The sequence below is a fragment of the Lathyrus oleraceus genome, chromosome 5 (genome assembly GCF_024323335.1).
Source record: "Lathyrus oleraceus cultivar Zhongwan6 chromosome 5, CAAS_Psat_ZW6_1.0, whole genome shotgun sequence".
Taxonomy (NCBI): domain Eukaryota; kingdom Viridiplantae; phylum Streptophyta; class Magnoliopsida; order Fabales; family Fabaceae; genus Lathyrus; species Lathyrus oleraceus.
The window spans coordinates 299,380,655-299,403,047 of record NC_066583.1 but is presented as its reverse complement, the minus strand read 5'-3'; the positions used below and the strand labels follow the sequence as shown (position 1 = coordinate 299,403,047).

The 22,393-nt window shown below is 34.6% G+C and overlaps 1 protein-coding gene across 1 annotated transcript; it reads left to right on the top strand.

The window, feature by feature from the left end:
• The first annotated feature begins 472 nt into the window (after nt 1–472).
• On the top strand, nt 473–3,435 carry LOC127084101 (uncharacterized). Its single transcript, XM_051024493.1, has 2 exons — nt 473–724; nt 1,929–3,435. The coding sequence occupies exons 1-2, from the start codon at nt 563–565 to the stop codon at nt 3,075–3,077; spliced, it is 1,311 nt and encodes a 436-aa protein (XP_050880450.1). The 5' UTR covers nt 473–562; the 3' UTR covers nt 3,078–3,435.
• Nucleotides 3,436–22,393: the final 18,958 nt, after the last annotated feature.

The following is a 22,393-nucleotide window of genomic DNA, read 5'->3' as shown; positions in this document are numbered from 1 at the left end:
CAATATACCTCTAATAAAATATGACGATTGCAGCTTCACCTTAAAGAAAAATTTCTCCAAATAATATTTATCATATAGTAGTGTTTCTTTTACCATCTAATATCATCTTTTAAAGTTCGAGAAAACTCAAACACATAACCTAAACTTACTTAAAGCAAACTTTTCTTATCAAACTCAAGATAAAGTTGGACAAATACCCATAGATACAAGTTCTATTTCCGTCACTATTAAATTGAATACTCTCCATTTAAAAATCTATTAGATACACATAATGAATTTTCTCCTCCAAACCACTCATTCTTTATCTACTAAATTTAATTTGAATTTCCTAAACACATATTCAATTCTTTCAGATAAATTTTCCCCAAACACCACTAAATAAAATATAAGAAAATCAGTGACATTATTAAATTGAAAATGGATTTAATTGAAAATATATTTTTATATAAAAAGTAAAGTACATTTTTATGTTCAATAATCAATACTCTCCTTCCTTACCATAAACGGCACTGTCAAGAGCATAAATCAGATAGAATCAAATTTCATTTATTAGTACTATATTATGCAGCTCTATAATATCCCTTGCTGCACGCACTCTCTCTTCAGATTCATACCCTCCTCCAAATTGTTACGCTTTTCTAATCATTTCAACACCCCCTATTTCTCCAAACCTCTCCTTTCCGCCGCCATGTCCACCGTTTCCACAGAAACTCAGCCTTTGCAGGTTCGGCCTATTCTATTATCCATTCCAGATCCCTATATTTATTTCTTTTACATATTAAAATACTGTAATATTGTGTATGGTTTTGATCGCTTTTTTGTAACTGTTTATTTTCAATTAGTCTCACTTTTGGATTTCGTTCTTCTTATAGATGCGATTTTAATGATTTTTTTTTAGGTTTCATTAGTTTGTTTAATTCACTTATTTGACTTGAGATTATTCATATTAACTTCTGATTTATTTAAATTTTGTTTCTGAGGTAGGGGATATAGGAAGTAAAATGGTTTGTGGGAAAATGGAAGGAAGAGAGAAAGGAGGAAATAAACCCCTATTAGGGTCTATTTGCTAACATTAAGTGTATTTTTGGATTAATGAAATGAAATGGTATAAATTTATGTTCCATTATTTGGATTAATTAAAAAAAAGATGAAATGGAGTTAACTGCATATGTTTGGATTTATCCATTTATATGAGCATTTGTAAGAGTGATAGAGAGGATTTGTGCAAACAATTTATAACATGTCAATAAGTTGTTTTTAGCTTATTCTAATAGGTTATCTAGGATAACTTATGAAAACAACTCATAAGTGTGACTTATTTTAATTTTTCTTGTAGAAATAGCTTATACATACACACATGAAAAACGTTTATGCTTTAAGCGCTTAAATAGACTGTTTATCAGAATATAGTCTAAGTTTATTTGATGATGCCAGCTTGTTTAGCTTTTAAAAATAAGGTCTAAGTTCATTTGTAATGACCTAGGATCAAATCTCCTAGGATCAAATCTCGCTTAGAAGTAGTGGGTAATTTATGAACGGAAGAACGTTAATTAGCGGACTTAAAGTAGTTAAGAGTTGTTACTGAAGTTAGTTAGTTGAGGTTGTTATAGGACTATTTGTTTAAATAGGAGAATAGAATACAATGTAGAATGGATCATTATTGAATATTGTAATAATTTGTGAATAAAGTAGCAAGTATATTGTGAAGGGGAAACCCTTGGAGGAGAGATTTCTCTCCTGTTTTCTTAATAGAAGTGTTGTTTCCTTGGAATCCAATTCTTGGGTTCCTAAGGGGTCTATTGTTTAACTGTTATTACTGACCATAATAAGTGCAGAAAATGAAGAGGGAAGAAAAAGAACTTCATTGCTTCTAGTTGAACCATGTTTTTATGTTAATAGTTGTCGTTTGCTGTCATTTTGTTTGTTAGGTTGCAAAGCGGTTGGAGAAGTTCAAAACTACAATTTTCACCCAAATGAGTATGCTTGCCATCAAACATGGAGCCATAAACCTTGGTCAAGGTTTTCCCAATTTCGATGGTCCGGATTTCGTAAAGGAAGCAGCAATTCAGGCAATCAGAGATGGGAATAATCAGTATGCAAGGGGTTATGGAGTTCCAGACCTCAATATTGCCATTGCTGAGAGGTTCAAGAAAGATACTGGACTAGTGGTGGACCCTGAAAAGGAAATTACTGTTACGTCTGGGTGCACAGAAGCAATTGCTGCAACTATTTTAGGATTGATAAATTCGGGTGATGAGGTTATTGTGTTTGCTCCTTTTTATGATTCTTATGAAGCCACTTTATCCATGGCTGGTGCAAAAGTAAAAGGCATTACTTTGCGCCCTCCAGATTTTGCTCTCCCGATTGAAGAGTTGAAGTCCACCATCTCAAAGAATACTCGTGCCATTCTTTTAAATACCCCTCACAATCCTACCGGAAAGATGTTCACTCGAGAGGAGCTCAATACCATTGCATCTCTTTGCATCGAGAATGATGTTTTGGTGTTCAGTGATGAAGTTTATGACAAGTTGGCATTTGATTTGGAACACATTTCTATTGCTTCTTTGCCTGGAATGTTCGAGCGGACGGTGACAATGAACTCGTTAGGGAAGACATTCTCCTTGACCGGATGGAAAATCGGCTGGGCCATAGCACCTCCTCACTTAACATGGGGAGTGCGACAGGCACATGCTTACCTCACTTTTGCAACCTCAAATCCTATGCAGCGGGCTGCTGCAGTAGCTCTAAGAGCACCAGATTCTTATTACACTGAATTGAAGAGGGATTATATGGCAAAGAGAGCTATTTTGGTTGAAGGGTTGAAGGATGTTGGCTTCAAGATATTCCCGTCCAATGGAACATACTTTGTGGTTGTAGATCACACCCCTTTTGGACATGAAAACGATGTTGAATTTTGCGAATATCTTGTTAAGGAGGTGGGAGTGGTGGCAATTCCTACGAGTGTGTTTTACTTGAATCCAGAAGAGGGAAAAAATCTAGTCCGGTTTACTTTCTGCAAGGATGAAGGAACTCTTAGGGCTGCTGTAGAGAAGATGAAGGAGAAGCTTAGAAAATGATCTCTATTCTATTCTATGATCATGTCAATGTCATGTGTTGTAGGATAATTTGAGGATATTTACTTTTCCAGAAATCCAGATGTAGGTAGGATTGTAATAACTTGCTGTTGATTAGCTCGGCCATCTCAGTCGTTAGCAACAACTTATCCGCCAAGATTGTGATTTTCCTCCTGAAACTTAATGTTATGATGGCTATGTTCTTTTCAATGAATAATAGTTTGAAGGGGTATGTTTTGTATGCAATCATCAAAAAAACACCCAGGACAATGTCTTATTTAGCATCCAGCTTGTGGCAATAAAGATCATTTTGATTGTAAGAATTGTGTTTGGCTTAAAATGGCAAATTGATTTGACCTGATGCTCATACTTGTAGCTTATATTATACTGTCAACCAAATTGATTCTACTGTTTTACCGAACAATTATTTTATGCATTGTATTTGTCTATTATGTTTTTGTTTGTATGTAAACTATGCTTATGTTGTTTTTCTTTAGGAAGTATGCTACTTTTTCTTATTCTCAATATTTTTAAGTTATAAATCTTTTTAAATTTTATTTTAAAGGTTCTTATACAATTGAATTAAATAGTATAAGACTTATATGATTATTTAAAATATATTTGTGTTATGAATAATCATGAGCAATGGATGTTTAATCCCTTGTCCTATAAATAAGATCTATGTTATATTGTAAAGGGATACTTGAGAACAAGACAATAAAAAATTATATTCTTTGCACTCTTAACTATTCTTCTTTGCGCTCTAATTTTTCTTTCTTTCTTTTTATTTCATAACATGTGTTCTTTGAGTGTATATATTTGTGTTAGTTTTATATAATATATTAATACCTATTATATTTTATTCGATTACAAAAATATTGATTGTGATTTTTATACATTTTAGATAAATTGCATAAATAACCTGCATCCCATAAAGATTGCATTTTATAAAGATTTTGTATTTCAATGTAAACATTTATAATATGCATTTGTTATATTTTTATAGATAGGGTGGCAAACGGGCATGTCCGCCCCGCAAAAGACCGCGAAAAAAACGGGGCGGGACGGGACGGACACATTTGAGGGTGAGGGCCTAAATCCTTGACCCGCCCCGCACAAAAGTGCGGGCAAAACGGGCATGTCCAGCGGGCCGAACCCGTTTTACCACCCCTAGATAGTTATTTGTAAATATTTATATTATTGTAATTTTTTTATAGCATTTGGGGTGTTAAAAACTTGTTAAATTTGTTAGAGTATCATTTGTTGCGTGTATGTTAGAATATCATTTATTGCGTGTTTGGAAGAGTAAACACATTTGAATTAAATAGAAAATGATTTGTATATAAAAATTTAAAAATTTGTATTTAGTTAACTTTTCATCATAGTTTTCAAATTAAATAATAAAGAAATTTTTAAAATTAATTTATATCTATAAATTTTATTTATTTATTTGGCTTTTTGGGGAGATTAAAATTGTAGATGGAAAACTAACTTCAAATTTTTTTTATTATGTATAAATCACAATAATTATAAATTATTTAGTAATAGTTTTTTTAAATTATTATTTTTCTTTCTTAACAAGTCTTTTATTCTATATTGAATTTTTCATTATAATATCTAATTAATTTAATATTTAATTTAATTTTCTTAATTTTAAATTAATGATAGAATTAAGTATGTCAAATCTTATCAAATTTGATTTCCGCGTCTTTGACATTTTGGGAAATAATTATTTGTCTTTAGCTCTAGACGTTGAAATTCATATAAATGCAGAAGATCACCATGATACTATTAAAGAAGAAAATACATCACCTAATCAACAAAAAAACAAATGTCATGAAATTCCTTGGTCGTCATCTTCATGAGGACCTCAAAAATGAACATCTTACTATAACCGACCAATGTGTTATGTGGAACAATTTAAACGAAAGATATGATCATCAAAAAATAGTTATTCTATGAAAAGCTAGTTAAGATTGCATGCAATTTTGTTTGCAAGATTTTAAAAGTGTAAGTGATTATAATTCTGCAATGTGAAAAATAACTTATAAGTTGACATTATGGGGAGAAAAAAAATATCAAATGAAGATATGTTAGAAAATATTTTTCACTTTTCATGCATCCAATGTACTCCTGCACTAGCAATATCAAGAAAAAGGATTGACTAAATATTCTGACTTGATATCATGTCTTGTGACTGAACAAAATAATGAGCTCTTGATGAAAAGTCATGAGGCTCGTCCCACTGATACTGCTCCATTCCTAGAAGTGAATGTAGCAAGACACAATCATTATGGAAAAAAACATGCTTGTGGTCGTGGTCACATCCAGGGTCGTGATATCGGTTTTGTTCATAGCCGCAATGACAATAATAAGAACACATCTTTTCATCAGAAGTGAAAAATGTTGAAAATAATAAAAAGAATGGTCAGAGTAGCAAAATAAAAGAAAATATATCGTTGTGGAGGAAAATATCATTAGAGTCACACTTGTCATACACCAAAACACCTTGTTGATCTTTACCAATAATTATTGAAAAATAAAGATATAAGGATTGAGACGCATTTTGCTAATGAATGTGACAACCCAAATTATGGGAATATGAATATTACTAACTTAGATATTAATGATTTCTTTAATGATCCAGATGAAAAAAATGATCATTTTATTGAAGATGGAAGTGTCAAGAAATATAATTTATCGTTATTTTTTAAGTTATTTATTATAATAAGTTTTATGTCTTATTTTGATTTTTTTTTCTCATGATAATAAAGCGAGTTTAATGGTATATGTTTACAGAATTGTTTAAATAACTTTTTATGTTTAAAATGTGTTTATAATTCACTATTATATTTTTTTTCATCTTAAAATGAATATTCAGACTAGCACTAATAGTAAATGTATTTGTCTCGTAGATAATGCAGCTACTCACACAATTTGAAGGATAAAAAATATTTCTCTTTTTTTAGTAAAACGAAAAACTAATGTCAGCATTATATCTAACACCTCAAAAATAATTGAAGGCTCCGAAAGAGCCAACAAGTTGTTATGTGGAGGAACGAAATTACACATTAAAAATGCATTATACTCCTCTAAGTCTCATAGACATTTATTAAGTTTCAAAGCTTTTCGTCTAAATGGATATCATATTGAAATAAGAGATGATTGGGACATTGGATATCTTTGTATTAGAAAATATGATTTGGACAAAATATGTGTAATAGAAAAGCTACCGACTTTTTCCCCGAGCTTGTATTATACTTATATTAGTACAATTGAAGTACATGTCATTATAAACTAGAATTTTATAAATAATAATAAATTTATAATTTGACATGATCAATTGGGTCATCCCAGTTATATAATGATACAAAAAATAATTGAAAACTCATGTGGTCATCAATTCAAGAGTCGTGAGATTATTCAATCTAACAAGTTCTCATGCAACTCTTGCTCTCAGGAAAAGTTGATAATCCGACCATCACAAAAAAAGGAAATAAATGTATCAATTTTTTAGAGCATATACATGGTGATATTTGTGGACCAATACACCAATCATGTGGATCATTTAGACATTTTATGGTTTTAATTGATGCATCAACTAGATGGTCACATATTTTTTTTTGTCACTAAAACAAACAAACCAACAAACTGTAGCACCCCAGACTACGAAGGTTTGAGTTCCTCATTGTATATGAGAATACGTAGGAGCAAGACCCGTAATATCGTCAAACACCCTAATAAAAACATTTGTGCGTCCCCTTTCTTTTGCATATTTTAGCACTCAAAGAAAACAATGAACATAAGCTAACATTCTGAAGGTAGAGAAAAACAAGAAAGGGGGATTTGAATTGTTTTCACAATAGTTAAAAACTTTTGCAACACCACAAAAAAAAAAAATACTAACAACACAAAGAGTTTATCCTGGTTTGCTTGAAATTCAAAGCTACTCCAGTCCACCCGACCAAGGTGCTTTCGCCTTCAATAAGGACTTAATTCAATAATCTCAACAGATTACAAAAACGTCTAAGAGTTTAACAACCTCTTAGCCCTCTCAAGTCTACAGACCTAAACAAGTCATTTGAAAAATTACAAAGAGTTTCAGGAATACAAGTATTTGACTAGATGCTTCTAGATAAGAAATATAAACACACTCTAAGGAACTATGAAACACAACCATACAATATTGAGCAACAACTCTTGTATGGAAACTATTTCTTACAACAATGATAGTGAGCATATTTGAAGTATGAGAATGTTGTTGTAGCAAAGTTATTTCGTTGTATGAAGTTCTTGTTTTCAGCAAGTTGTGAGGAGGCCTTTATATAAAACTTTAAGATGATACCGTTGGAGGGAAATCAATGGAGATTTTGTGCCAGCTATGAGAGTTAAATGTATTAAATTTCTTGTCCTTCCCATAGCAGTCTTGAAACATAATCCATATTTTCCTTAAAAAGGAATTATGCTAGAATTAGAATACTTACATCGTAAGTTTCTGATCAAGTGATATGTTGAGCATGTATCAGAGTGAGCGTCATCAGAGTCTTCAGAGTTAGAATTCAGATATCTCTTGCAGTCTTCAGATATCAGAGTTTTAACTTCACCGTTCATATTCTTCAGGTGATTGCTCTTCAGATGTGTTCTTGTTCAGAGCCAGATCTGATTTCTTTGTGTTGGGTCAACTTTTCTTGGTTATGTCAGATGCCAGATATTCGTTTCCTCAGAGTCATTTTAACTTAGAATCCTGCACACTTAAGAAAATTATTAGGGTACCAAATTGTTTCATTATTTGTTATCATCAAAACTTAGAGATATATTGCCGAATCAAAATCTTGTTATAACAATCTCCCCCTTTTTGATGATGCCAAAACTTAGAACTTTGATGAAACAAGAAGTACTTTTCAGAGATACTTAATTGAAAAATGATTAGAGTCAGATAGAGTGACTCCCCCTGAGATTAGCAATCTCCCCCTAAGTCTGATACTTAAGATTTTTTAATGTTTAGTATCAGATGGGTTTCGGGGGTAGAGAATTTCTTACCAGATTTTCTTAGGTTGCTTGCCTTGATTTATTAGTTTCTCAAATGAAGGTTCATTTTTTCTTTTGTTGAGATAGATCCTGAAAAAATAACTTAGACTACGCAATGATTATGTCAGAATGTAAGCCATGCATTTCTGAGAGTTAGATAATTTATTTCATCAAAAGGACTTTTACTTCTCCCCCTTTTTGTCAGACTCAAAAAGTAATGTAAACATTTCATTTATAGAGAAAAACTCATAAGCATAAAGAAATAGAAGATAAAGCCTCAGAGGCAAAAACACTTAGAGAAGAAAAACATAAAGAGTCCTAGAGTGCCTAAGGGTTTGGAGGAGGAACCATCCTCTGAAAAAGCTCAGTTAGCAGATTCTGTATGCTGGAGTTGACTTGGTCCTGCTTGTCGAGTCTGGCTCTGACTAGTTGTTGTTCTTTCTGCAACTCTTCCAGCGTCTTGATGACTAGAGGAGCGAGGTTAGTTGTTGATGACTCACATCGAGTTAGAGCAATCTCAATTGTCTTCTCAGCATCTTCAGCATCTTTCTGAGCAGTTTCAACGACCAATGTTGCTCCAGCTTGCTCTCTGGCTGCAACAACTTTCTAAACTACCTCCCTAGCAGCAACTTCAATAGTTGCTTTCTCTGCAACTTCTCTCTCCGCCTTCTCAGCTGCCTCCTTAGCCAAATGAGCCTCCAACTTCTCTTCAACACCTATGATATAGTCATTTCTGACTTATTTAGACAAGCCCTTCAGCTTGAAGACTTCAGAAGTTACCGATATGATGAACCCGTTCTAGCGAGTCCTTACTTTAGAAGGATTGTCACTGATGTTGGATTCGTCAGAGAGCTTTTTGAGTCTTGAAGCAAAATTCTCTAAGAACTTAGAAAAAGCCTCATCAAGGGTAGGAAGAGTGAGGTCAGGTTCAGAGGATTGATGAGTGGGTTCAGAAGGTTCATGTATGGGTTCAGATGGTTCAGAAATGGGTCCAGAGGGTTCTGGGATGGTTTTAGAAGGTTCTGGTACAGACTGAGTCTTTTCAGAGTCAGCTGTGGCCTGTAGGTCTTCATGGTTTGGGGAGGTTGGGTCAGGGATATCAGAATGTTTAGAGTTGGATGTTAGGTCATAATAAGGGGGGAACTGGGATTAGAGGAAAGGGGTGATATATGTTCGTTGAGCATTATGGATTCAGAGAGGGGGATGGATGTTGTGTGGAGGTTGAATTGAGGTAATGGAGGTGAAGATGTGACAGGGTCAGATGTTGAGGATTCAGATGGATTTGATTCAGAAATGATGGGTATATAATGTATTGGTTCAGATGCGAAAGAGAGTAAGGTTGTTTGTTGAGATTTGGATTTTGCTATGGGAGCTGTAGTTTGTGTGGAGGGTGAGGTGGAGGAAGTAGTTATAGTGGTTGAGAGTGTGAGGGGTGGTTGAGGTAATGATGAGGTGATTTTCCTAGAACCAGAAGAAATAGGAGCTTCTGAGACAGGGGACTTACTTGGTGCTTAAGAGCTCAGAGGCACAGGCTGCTTCTGAGTCGCTAAAGATTCTCCCAGCTTGAGACTCTTCTTCTTCTTCTTCTTCTCAGAGGGTTCTCTCTTTCTCTTCAGGAAGATAGGGGGTTGATCTGGGAGCCAGTCCAAGCTGAACCCATAAATATCAATTCCTTGGGCTTCTAGATCCTAGAAGTAGCAAGCGATGACTTCTAGAGGATCTATATTTGAGAAGAGATACATATCATTTGTTCTTTCTCTGTGATCCTTCAGAGCTTCCCAAGATGTAAGTATGGAGGGTTTGACTCTAACCATGTCAATTAAGCCCATGCTCTTCAGATTCTTCGCATTTAGAGGCTTCCCCACGTCCATAATAACGTCTTCCATCATATTCAAGGAGATGAGATGGTCCACCAGACTACTCTCTATCAGATTGTATGAGATGATTCTGCCCAGAGGGATGTAGTTCCTGGGCTTCATGTTGTTCCTTATGTCTCTGATAGAATCTTTGAGATACTTGAAGAGAAGAGAGGGAAGATTCAGCTTCAGACCTTTATGCAGACAATAGAGAATGCACTTCTGATCCATGTTGATGTAGTCAGAGGATCTGGAAGAAGGACGATGATGAATGGTTCCCAAAATAATCTTGAGCCACACCCCTAGATTCTGGTGAAGCTCTTTATTCTTAGATGATTTTCCTTTTGGGTTCTGAGAGAAGATGGTGGGGATAACTTCCTGGGACATATACTTAGCCCTAGGGTTTATGTTATAGATTCTTCTTCCCCCGACCTTTTCCATATTCAGAAGCTTTGCTATGGATTTCTCTGTGATCACCATCTTGATGCCCAGAACACCAGATAAAATGCAGTGATCATTGCAATCAACAAATCTCCAGAATTCCTTCACCAAGAATGTGTAGATGGGTCCATAAAAGAGATTGAAGTAGTTAGCCCACCCTTGATTCTTCAACTCTTGTGTTAAATCCATTCCATTTTCCTTGAGGTTGCCGAAATCTACCAATAACTCACAAAGGACTTCAAGCTTATCAAAAGGAGTTGCAAGGTTTATATGAGGAGGACGATCGAGAATATGGGGTTCTTGATAAGAGGTTGTTGGAGGAGCAACAATAGGGGTTGAAACTTGTTGTGAAGCTTCAACTTGTTGCTCAGTATCATTCATCTGTTGGGAGTATTCAAAAACATGTTATTGTTGAGGATTCATGATGTTGTTGTAGTGAGGTTTAAGAGAGGTTGCAAATAAGTTACAGATAGTTGAAGGTAAGGGTTTGTGTAAGTTGTGAGTAGTAAAAGTGTGAACGTGGGAATCGTGGGAATATATATACACAAGTTCAAAAACATGCAAAAACGACATCATTATAGAGAGGGAACAAAAACAATTATTATTGCTAAAAACTGAGTTGTCAAGCGTGGGGAGAATTAAATGCAGATAATGATGGGTGTTTAATCTCAAGATGTGCACACTGATCGAGGGGATGTCAACAGTTTGGCCCTTGAGTTTTGAGCTAGACAGATGTCTAGAAGATCTAGAGCCACACATTTGAGATACCACATGTTGATGTTTCCGGAGTCAAGAATACCAAAGGGTTTATGACTAGAGAATTTTTTGATAAAGATATCTTCTAACATGTAGAAGTATCAGAACCAGAATCAGATAAACAATATATGCTTGAGTTAGAGTCTAATTTAACATCAGAGATAAGAAAGACATGTTCAGAGTCATTCTGGGCAATCTTCCATATTTAAAATTTTCAAAATGAAAAGAAATATATCTTCAGCTAAGGGTTTAGTAAGGATATCAGCCCATTGATGGCCTGTATCTATAAATTTTAAAATCCCTTTTTGAACATAGTCTCTAATAAAATGGTGTTTAATTTCTATGTGCTTCGCTCTGGAATGTAAAACTGGATTCTTACTTAAGTAGATAACTGCAGTATTATCACAAAAGATAAGGATGTTACTCTCATATATCTGAAAGTCCTGAAGCTGATTCTTCATATAGAGCATCTGAGTGTTGCAAAGTGAAGCTGAGATGTACTTTTCTTCTGCAGTTGATAGTGCAATGGTTGATTGTCTTTTGCTTGCCCATGAGATGAAGTTTCCTCCCAGAAACTGACAGTTCTCGGATGTACTTTTGTGTTCTAACCTATCTCCAGCGTAATCTGCATCATAATACCCAGAAAGCCTATACTATGATGTTTTCTTATACATCAATCTAAGGTTAGGTGTTCCTTTAAGATGCCTAAGGATTCTCTTAACAACAGTTAAGTGAGATTCCCTTGGATCTGACTGAAATCTAGCACATAGACATAAACTAAATAATATATCTGGACGAGAAGCAGTCAAATAAAGGAGAGAACCTATCATACCATGATAGAGTTTCTGACAAACCTTTTGACTTACCTCTTCCTTTTCCATAATGCAAGTAGGATGCATGGGAGTCTTGGCTGGCTTGCTTTATGACATGTCAAATTTCTTCAGAAGATCTTTTATGTATTTGCTTTGATAGACATACGTGGCTTCTGATGTTTGATTTATTTGAATGCCCGAAAATAGTTTAGTTCTTGAATTAAGCTCATTTCAAATTTTGCCTGCATTAACTCAGAAAATTCTTGGCTAACAGAGGGGTTAGCAGAACCAAATATTATAGCATCAACATAAATTTTATAAATCATGAGGTCGTTTGTGATGTTTTTGCAAAAGAGTGTGGAGTTCACTTTGCCTATGATAAAATCATTTTCCAAAAGAAATGAACTAAGTCTTTCATACCAAGCTCTGGGAGCTTGTTTCAGATCGTAAAGAGATTTCTTAAGTTTGAAAACATGTTCTGGAAGTTTTGAATTTTCAAATCCAGGAGGTTGATGGACATACATTTCTTCAGAAATGTAACCATTCAGAAACGAACTCTTGACGTCCATTTGGTATGACTTAATAGAATAATTAACAACGAAGGATACAAGGAGACAAATAGATTCTAACCTCGCGTCTGGTGCAAATGTTTCATTGTAGTCATTCCCTTCTTGTTGACTATAATCTTGTGCCACCAGCCATGCTTTGTTTCCGACAACTTCACCCCTTCCATTTAGCTTGTTTGTGTAGACCCATTTTGTTCCAATCACACGGGTTCCCTTGGGTCTTGGTACAAGATCCCAAACATCATTTTTGGAAAACTGATCAAGTTCTTCCTTCATTTCCAGAATCCATTCTTTATCTTGAAGAGCTTCTTCAAAGGATCTTGGCTCTATCAAAGATACTAGTCCCAGAAGTGTTTCTTCAGAAACTTTGAATGTTGATCTTGTTCTGGCAGGTTCATCCTTGTTTCCCAGAATCAATTCTTCAGAAACATTCTGCCTAATTATTTATCTTTTCTGATTGATTGTGCTTTTAGGTGCTTCCGAAGTTCCTCTTTCAGCTTCTTCAGAATCATTTGTTTTTTCATCAGAACCTGCAAGTGTGATCTTCAGATCTACAAATTTCTTAACTAGCTTTAACTTATCCGAGTCAAGCTTATCATCAAATTTGAAATGAATTGATTCTTCCACAATTTGTGTTTCTGTATTGTATACTCTATATCCTTTAGAATGTTCTGAGTATCAATTGAAGATAGAGAAAAACAAGAAAGGGGGGTTTGAATTATTTTCACAATAGTTAAAAACTTTTGCAACACCACACTCACAAAATAAATACTAATAACACAAAGAATTTATCCTGATTCGCTTAAAATTCAAAGCTACTCTAATCCACCCAACCAAGGTGATTTCGCCTTCAATAAGGACTTAATCCAATAATCTCAACAGATTACAAAAACTTCTAAGAGTTTAACAACGTCTTATCCCTCTCAAGTCTACAGACCTAAACAAGTCACTTGAGGAATTACAAAGAGTTTCAGGAATACAAGTGTTTGACTAGATGCTTCTAGATAAGCAGTATAAACACACTCTAAGGAACTATGAAACACAACAACACAAAATTGAGCAACAACTCTTGTATGGAAACTATTTCTTACAATAATGATAGTGAGAATATTTGAAGTATGAGAATGTTGTTGTAGCAAAGTTATTTCGTTGTATGAAGTTCTTGTTTTCAGCAAGTTGTGAAGAGGCCTTTATATAACACTTCGTGATGATACCATTGGAGGGAAATCAATGGAGATTTCGTGCCAGCTATGGGAGTTAAATGTATTAAATTTATTGTACTTTCCATAGCAGTATTGGGACATAATCCATAGTTTCCTTAAAAAGGAATTGTGCTAGAATTAGAATACTTCCAACATAAGTTTCTAATCAGGTGATGTGTTGATCATGTATCAGAGTGAGCATGATCAAAGTCTCCAGAGTTAGAGTTCAGATATCTCTTGCAGTCTTCAGATATCAGAGTTTGAACTTCAGCATTCAGATTCTTCAGGTGATTGCTCTTCAGATGTGTTCTTGTTTAGAGTCAGATCTGATTTCTTTGTGCTGGGTCAACTTTTCTTGGTTACGTCAAATGCCATATATTTGTTTCCTTATAGTCATTTTAACTTAGAATCCTGCACACTTAAGAAAATCATTAGGGTACCAAATTGTTTCATTCTTTGTTATCATTAAAACTTAGAGATATATTGCAGAATCAAAATCTTATTCTAACACATTTAATCACAAATTTAACTATAAGGTTCCCGTTGAGTATAACTGACATGAGGGTGCTAATAACCCCCCTTGTGTAATTGACTCCCAAACCCTGAATTTGGTTGCGACAATCATTTTCTACTTTTAAAGGTTTTATCAATATTTTCCTATTCCTTCATTAGAATAAATAAAGTTCGGTGGCGACTCTGTTCGAATCATTTTTCCGTGGCCATCGAGAAGGATCGTATTTTTCGAGATGCGACATACTCTGTTATTGGTTATTTCACAGCTAACTCGGAATCACCCTTAATCTCGACGCCTCTTGCCCCCAAGTCTAAAAGGATATTAAGGCCTGCAATTAAGGCTTCATACTCAGCATCATTGTTTGAGTAACAACCTTTGTTTTTAAAATTAAACTTAGTTGGAATTCCTTTAGAAGAAATAATCAGAATCCCAATACCAATTCCCTGTTTATACCTAAAACCATCAAAGTATAGCTGCCAAGACTTTAGGATAACATAACTCTGTGTTGCTACAATTATTGCATGACCAACTATGAAGTCACCCATAACTTGGCATTTCACATGAAGGTGAGAAAAACACAAGAAGGGGGATTGAATTATGTTAGATTTCTCTTTCTTTTCTGAAAACCTCTTATCAAATTCTGAACACAAGGTCTAGAACCCGAGTTAGCGTTAAGTGTTTAAAATTAGATTAAAACAGTTTAGAGGTAGAAAGGAAAGAAAGAAAAACATAAGTAGTTATCCTGGTTCCTCCTACAAATTGAGAGTAGTCCAGACCCCTTGCACTTCCAATAGATTTTCACTATAATCACAAATGATTACAATTTGCTCAAGCACATAAGCAAGATACTTCCAATGCTCAAACACACAGGTAAGAGACTTCTAATGCTCAAGCCCAAAAGCAAGAGACTTCAAATTCTCATGCACACAAGCAAGAGACTTCCAATTCTCAAGCACACAAGCAAGAGACTTTCAATTCTCATTCACACAAGCAAGAGACTTCCAATGCTCAAGTACACAAGCAAGAGACTTTCAATTCTCAAGCACTTAGCAAGAGAATTCTTAAACTCTAACTTACAGTTAATAGATTGTGGAAACTACATTTGATATACAATCAGAGGTGTATACAAAATACAACACAAAAATACTCATTAAGACTTAAGAATTTCTAGAATATAAAACTGCTAAGAAATTCTAAGTTAAACTTATGCTTTTTATTTGGCAGAGTAACTGTACTTTTGAATGTCAATAGTTCTTTATTTTTCTTCAAGTCTTCAACTCCTTATATAGAGATAAAGAAAAGATTCGTTGAAGAGTTTGTACAAGAGAGTATTTGAGAATCTTGATTCAAATACATTGAGATGTTTCTTTATATGGTTAATAACATTGAAAGCTCATCTGAAATCCATTTGCAACAAAAGGAATTATACGTTGCATCCCTTCTGTCTTTTGCAATTTTTTTCTCACGTCTTCACGTGACCATAAGAAGAATAAATATACTCAGAGTCTGATAGTGACCTATCAGTATCTCCTCGATCATTGCATTGAATGGATCTTTAGAATCTGAATCTCCAAAGGCTGAAACTTCAGAGTCTGAGTCTTTAGAGTCAGGTCTCCAACTTCTGATCTATTAGAATTTGGATATTTAGCTTCTCTTTAAATGTCTATTCTCAGTACCAATACTAAGTTCTCTTCATAAATTTTAGTTTATCGTCCTACACATTTGAACATTTGTTAGTATACCCTAATGTTCTTTAAATACTTTGTTATCATCAAAACCATAGAGATATGGTACAAACCAATTTTGTTCCAACAAAACAACCTTTAAAGGTGCATACGTTTAAGAATATCCAGTTAAAGCCAAAGCCTATTTCCCAATTCGGATATGCAAAATAGATTTTGACAACATATGCTTAATAACGTCAAAACGGGAATACTCAAATGCATTTATATATTTGATGTAATATTTCTCTTTAGTACATGAAAAGTACAAACAAAGACATACCTTTTCTATGGGACTATACCTAGTTCCTACATCATTTAAAACTCGACTGAGGTAATAAATGGATCTTTTGACACCATCATCATCCTCTTGGCCTAACATACTTCTTGTTGTCATTTCAGATGCATAAATATACAACTTCCTAGATTTATTTCTCATGGCAGGCAACAAAATATGAGGATTCGACACATAACCTTTAATTTCATCAAACATTCTTTGATGTTAGGACTCACATCGGAATCCTTATTCTTTCTTTAAGCGCAATAGTGGTGAAAATACTTTTGTTTTTCCACTTAGATTCGAATGAATCTCCTCAAGAAGTTGATTTTTCCTACTAGAGATTGAATTTGCTTTTTGTTCGACGGAGGCTTTGTATTGAATATAGCCTTAGTCTTGTTCTGATTTATTTTTATGCTCTTTTTATGCACCAAGAAGCTCATAAAATCGTTTACATTGACACTAAAAACACATTTTACCGGGTTCATTTTTAGTCCATATTTCCTCATTCTTTCAAAGGATTTTTGAAGGTGGTCTATATGACCATTTCTCAACGAGGACTTAACAACTATATCATCAATGTATTTCTACATGAAGGTCTCGATGAATTTATGAAACATATGATTCAATTCCCTTTGATAAGTTGCATCATCATTCTTCAGACCAAAAGGCATCACTCCTCATTCATAGGTACCTAAGGCTCCAGGGAATTGAAAATCCATTTTCGGTACATCTTCCTTTGTAATATAAATTTGGTTATATCCATAATAGCCATCTAGAAGACTCAAATATTCAAAGCCTGTTGCTGAATCGACTAACATTTCTATCATAGGCATTGGATATTCGTCTTTTGGAGTAGAAGCATTTAAGTCCCTGAAATCTATACAAACTCTAAGAGTTCCATTTTTTTTAATGACATGAACTATATTTGTTAACCATTCGATATACCTGGCAGTTCTTATGAATTTGTTCCTCAGAAGTCTCTTGAGTTCCCCTTTGACTTTTGACATTACCTCTGGTATAAACCTTATGGGAATCTGCTTCATTGGTCTTTTGTCAAGTCGAATCAGTAGCTTCAACTCCATAAACTCTCTACTGATCCCTGACATTTTATCATAGTCCCATGCAAAGAAATATCTAAATTATTTTAATAATCCGATCATTTGGACTTTCATTCTTGGGTCAACATTTGTACATATATATGTTGGCTTTTTGATGCCTTTATCTCCTAGATCGACTTCTTCCAAAGGATCTCGAGCTTGTATCTTCTTAGTTGAAGCCAACAAATCTTTTTCAAATCCCAAAGGCTCATCATCATAGATGCAATCAAGCTTCTGTCTGTCTCACGTTGGATCCTGAACAACTTCCATTTTTTAAATATAATCTTCAATTTGACTGGCTTCGATAACCATTCTTTGTTGGAAATCGGCCTCTAAGGCCACTTTGATTCTATTTCGAGCCACATAGGCCGAAATCCGAGCCAAAACATTAGACTCAATCATCATTATCGTCTATTGACCACCCAATATATGTGGCCAAACCTTCTCCTCCCATACTTTCATGTTCCCACATAAAGCCATGGGTGGGATGCAACTTCATGGATTAAAAGATATATCCGTGTAGAGAAAACGTTGTTCCCGCAATCATACAAGGGAAAATATTAGACATCTTCTTGTCAAACATCCCTTTATCTATTTTATTGATATCTTTTAGAAAGTAACTTTAGTCGGCCTCAATATTTTCGACCATTCCATCAGGTCGCCATATGGAAATCCTTTGGTGTAGTGTCGAATGTACCATTCCTATGCTATATCGTCCTAACAGAAAATTATAATTCTCCTTGGACGTAATGACCATAAATAAAGTTGGTCTCATTATTGTCCTTACAAAGATGTTAATCTCAATAACTCCTAAGGAGTGACTCGTTTTTCCCTCATAATTGGATATGACTATATTACGGGGTCGCAAATCTATTTTATATTTCACAATTTTCTTTAATAGAAAATGCGGAATTAAATTTACATATGCTCCACCATCAATTAACACTTTATTAACGCTCACTCCATCTACCTTAACCCATATAAATAATGGTTTAAGATGTTGCTTCATCCCTTCATCAAACCTTTCGAAAGAGGCATTTTCTTCTTTGACACAATCATTATTCATCACATAATAACAAAAAGGTTTGTGGCTCACTATTTCTTTTGCGAGACCATCACATTCTTCCTCTGTTATCTTAATTACAACGTCCTATTCTATATGAAGGACAAACATAACATTATATATGATGTCTAATTCCCCTTCATACCCCCAACCAAAGTTATATGTAAATATCTCGTCATCTTCGTTTGGCACAAATTCTTTACCATTTGATTTGACCACTGATGGCAAAGGAGGGAAAAGCCTCCCCTTTGGGGGTTTCTTTTCCATTTGGACTTATTCCATATATGGTATTTTACCATTTTTATTTGACTACGTGGCTTCAAGAACCACTTTCTTTTTCCTCTGATATCTTCTCCATTGAGTCCAAGTCATCATATTCTTACCCAAATAGTTCTTTGAACCATACATGTACTTGTTGGAGATTTAATAATTATCATTGAACGTGGAACTTGCACTTACCTCAATTACCTTATACTTATGTTGGTCGGCATTGGGATTTCCCAACGGTCAGACCCATTCACAAAGAGAAGCAATAATAAGTGGCACATAAGTCTTTCGACTCCTCCACTAGCGTGAGATTTCTTGTGATTTTCTGTAAGGAACACCTCTTTTATCAAAGGCACATTGGGTCCTCCTTTTATTCTTATGTCTCCTTCTAGATGGCTTAGGTTTGAAATCCCTGAGTCCCGTTGTGTCCTTTTTTCCGAAGACAATATTGCAACGAGGGAACCACATGACTTCAGACCATTTGATCTTGCATCTATTGAGGAAATCAATCAATTCCTCTCCAGCCCTTGGATGAACAACTTTGATCTTCTCAACATAGTCCAACATACTCTCCTCTTCTGCCTTCGAATGGGAGTCTTCAGTGATCTTGACCATCATCACATCGACAAGTTCAACTAAATTTGCTTCTTTGACTTGTAGAAGGTCATAATCAGTCTTCATGGGTGCTTTGGCCTTATCTCCAAGCTTTAACCTTCCATCTTTCATAATATTTTGTAAGAGATCCCTAAAAATAACACATTGAAAGGTTTTATGATCGAGAAAATTATGATACTTGCAGAAACCTCTTTCTTTCTTTGTTCTAATGGTGGTGTATTTAGGCCTTCTGGCACTACGATTTGACCATCGGCAACCAAAAGTAAACAAAATTATCACACTTAGTCACATCAAACATATAATTTTTTGTAATGAACTTTTCATTTTTACTAGGTTCGACGAGATTCTTTCCATTAGAGGATCTTAGGACCTTACAAACATATGAGGGTCTTGGCTTTAGTTCTGCCAAATTAACCTCATTTTCCTCGACATATTCAAAGGCTATGTCAAATTACTGATTATTTTTACCTATTTATACATAAGCAATTTTTTTATTTCTTATCATATTTACTCGACCTAGCCTTTTCAGCCTTTAACTATTCGACATGCCTAACCCTATCTGCTAACTAGGTCATGTCCTTTATGTATTGGTATCTAACTTCTTTCTAATGGAATAGTCTAAGCCTCCAGCAGGCATTTCGACTAACTCACGTTCACGAACTTAAGTAAAACATCTCGATTTCATTATCCTAAACCTATTGAGATAATCATCTACCGACTCAGAGAAACTCCTCTTAACGCTGGCTAACTATTTCAAATTAATCATCAAATGTCTCATGTAGAACTGCTCATGGAATACCATTTTTAATTGATTCCAGTTACATATGGAGTTTGGAGGAAGGTTAGTGAACCAGGTGAAGGCATTTTTGGTCAGAGAATTAGGAAAATATTTCATCTTCAAATTCTCATTATTGGCCAAGTCACCAGCCTCTATCTGGTATCGGGTGCTGTGTTCGACAATAGACTCACTGGTGTCGCCTACAAACTTAGTGAATTTGGGGATTTTCCATCCCTTAGGGAGTTCAATTTGCAATACATACTCAGACAAGGCATAAATAAAGTCTGGTTTATGTAGACCAACATTAATTCTATTATGGGCTAGGATTTGTTCAACCACATTGGCTATGTTATTTTTTCCCCAAAGTTATTTTGTTAGAAATTCCTAATCACTTTGGTCTGCATCTTGATTTCTATTAACCAATACCAACTCTGGGCCATTTTGGCATATGTCTGCTTCGACTACCCCTTGTACAGGTTGTTTAACTCGTTAGGGGTAAAATTAGTTATTTCCCTTGGTTATTAGGGAGACATGGGTTTTGAGTTCCTTTGGCTGTTTGAACTTGAGGGATTGGATGGATAAGCGCTTGAGAGGTGCTAAAGAAAACGATTCAATCAAAGGGTTAAACACGGTACCAATTTGTTATGTAAGCATATTCACCATCTTATGGTTGCTTTCATCCATTTGTTGTCTCACAGACGTGAGAGAATTAGTGGCCAGAGATGGCATTTCCTGAGGGATGTATCCTAACCCTCCTTGTGGTTGTACCATTCGACTGAGATTGCTTATATCAGATCCCGATGCTAAGTATGAATTGAGAGGAGATGCAACAGTTATTGTATTATCTACATATGTAGATCTACTAGTTTGTAGGCCTTCCATAATTGCAATTGGCATGCATATGGATATTCTATACTACTAAGGTGTAACATGAAACTTGAGAAAAAAGAAGGTCTAAGATCTATGATAATTGCTTGTATGGACCTGGGAGTGGTTGGAATACTCGTTACTTGTGGTGGGGGAAACCCCATTTCTGGTAATGTTGTTGAAATTGATGTCTGACTTACAAAAGGAGCGGTTACTCAGACAGTTGTTGAAGTATCCACACCACCAACCGTTGATTCAGTTAGGTAGGTGTTCTTAATTATCTGGAGCATTATTCTAGGGAAGGGAAGTTTTTTTTGGACTTACCATCTCAATTAAATTTTATCAGTTTTCAGACGCATAAACACTTAGACATTGAAAGTATTTCATGTATGAAGAACAAAGTTTAACAAAAAATACACAACTATTCTGCAAAATTTTAAATTTCTTGCACAAAGGGGTCCCATTAGGCATTCCAATTTGTTTGCTGTTATTTTTGAAAAATAAAATCACAAGTATTCGTTCACTTACAAGATTAAACTCGAAAGAATCCTAGGAAATATTGTGCAAACGATTTGAGAAAATATGTTTGTGATTTTAATATTGATGTTTGAATGTCGAAAGTTTGGATATAAACTCTAACTGAAATGATGCATAATTTCTTTGAAAATAAAAAATAAACAAAGAACATAAAAGACCATTCAAGTAAATGCTTTGAATATAAAGATTAAGAGAAAATGACACAGATTCATACATCTTCTCACAAACGGTTTTCTCTCAGTGACTTGGATACTTAAGTTCTATAGAGAATGTTGAATGAATTTTTGCAACTTTTATTTACATGACTAAAACTCATCTTATATACTATTAAAATGTTAACAATCGATAACGATTATCTTTGTAGAATTCGACACGTACTCCCTTACATGGACTCCAACATTGTAGTCTGCTTCCACGTGTCTTTGACATTTGAACTTTTTTGAATTGCTCTTACTGTTTCAAACTGTCTTTTAAAACTTCCAACTGCTTATATCGAAAGTTTCTTATATCAAACTAGAGTGTAACTTCGAAAAGCTAAGTTAATTCTACTTAGCCTATGAATTTACCTCACATTTACTTCTATCAAATATGCCAAATCACCATAACCTTTTTTGAGATTCTAAATATGTTTTGAAGAGAGAGTGATCTCAATCTTGTAGATTTTTTCTTGAGATTCTTCCAAACTAGGCTTGACAGGTTTCTAGGTTATCTAAACCTCAAACTCAAAAATAGACTAAGTCCCAAAACATCTGATAAGCGAGTCGAACTCATCCCTTAAGTCGAAGTTATAAAAATTGTCGAAACTACAACTATGTTATTTTATACTTATAAATATCATAGAAATACTAAACCAAGGCATATAAAAAATTTATGGTATACATTTTTAATGACATTTTCAAAAAATCCAGTGCCGGTAAAA

Excerpts from the sequence above, each read along its gene's own strand:
- LOC127084101 (XM_051024493.1), top strand. The coding sequence starts at position 563 with ATGCAGCTCTATAATATCCCTTGCTGCACGCACTCTCTCTTCAGATTC. Across the intron at positions 725-1,928 it reads CAGAAACTCAGCCTTTGCAG|GTTGCAAAGCGGTTGGAGAA; the intron begins GTTCGGCCTATT and ends TTTGTTTGTTAG.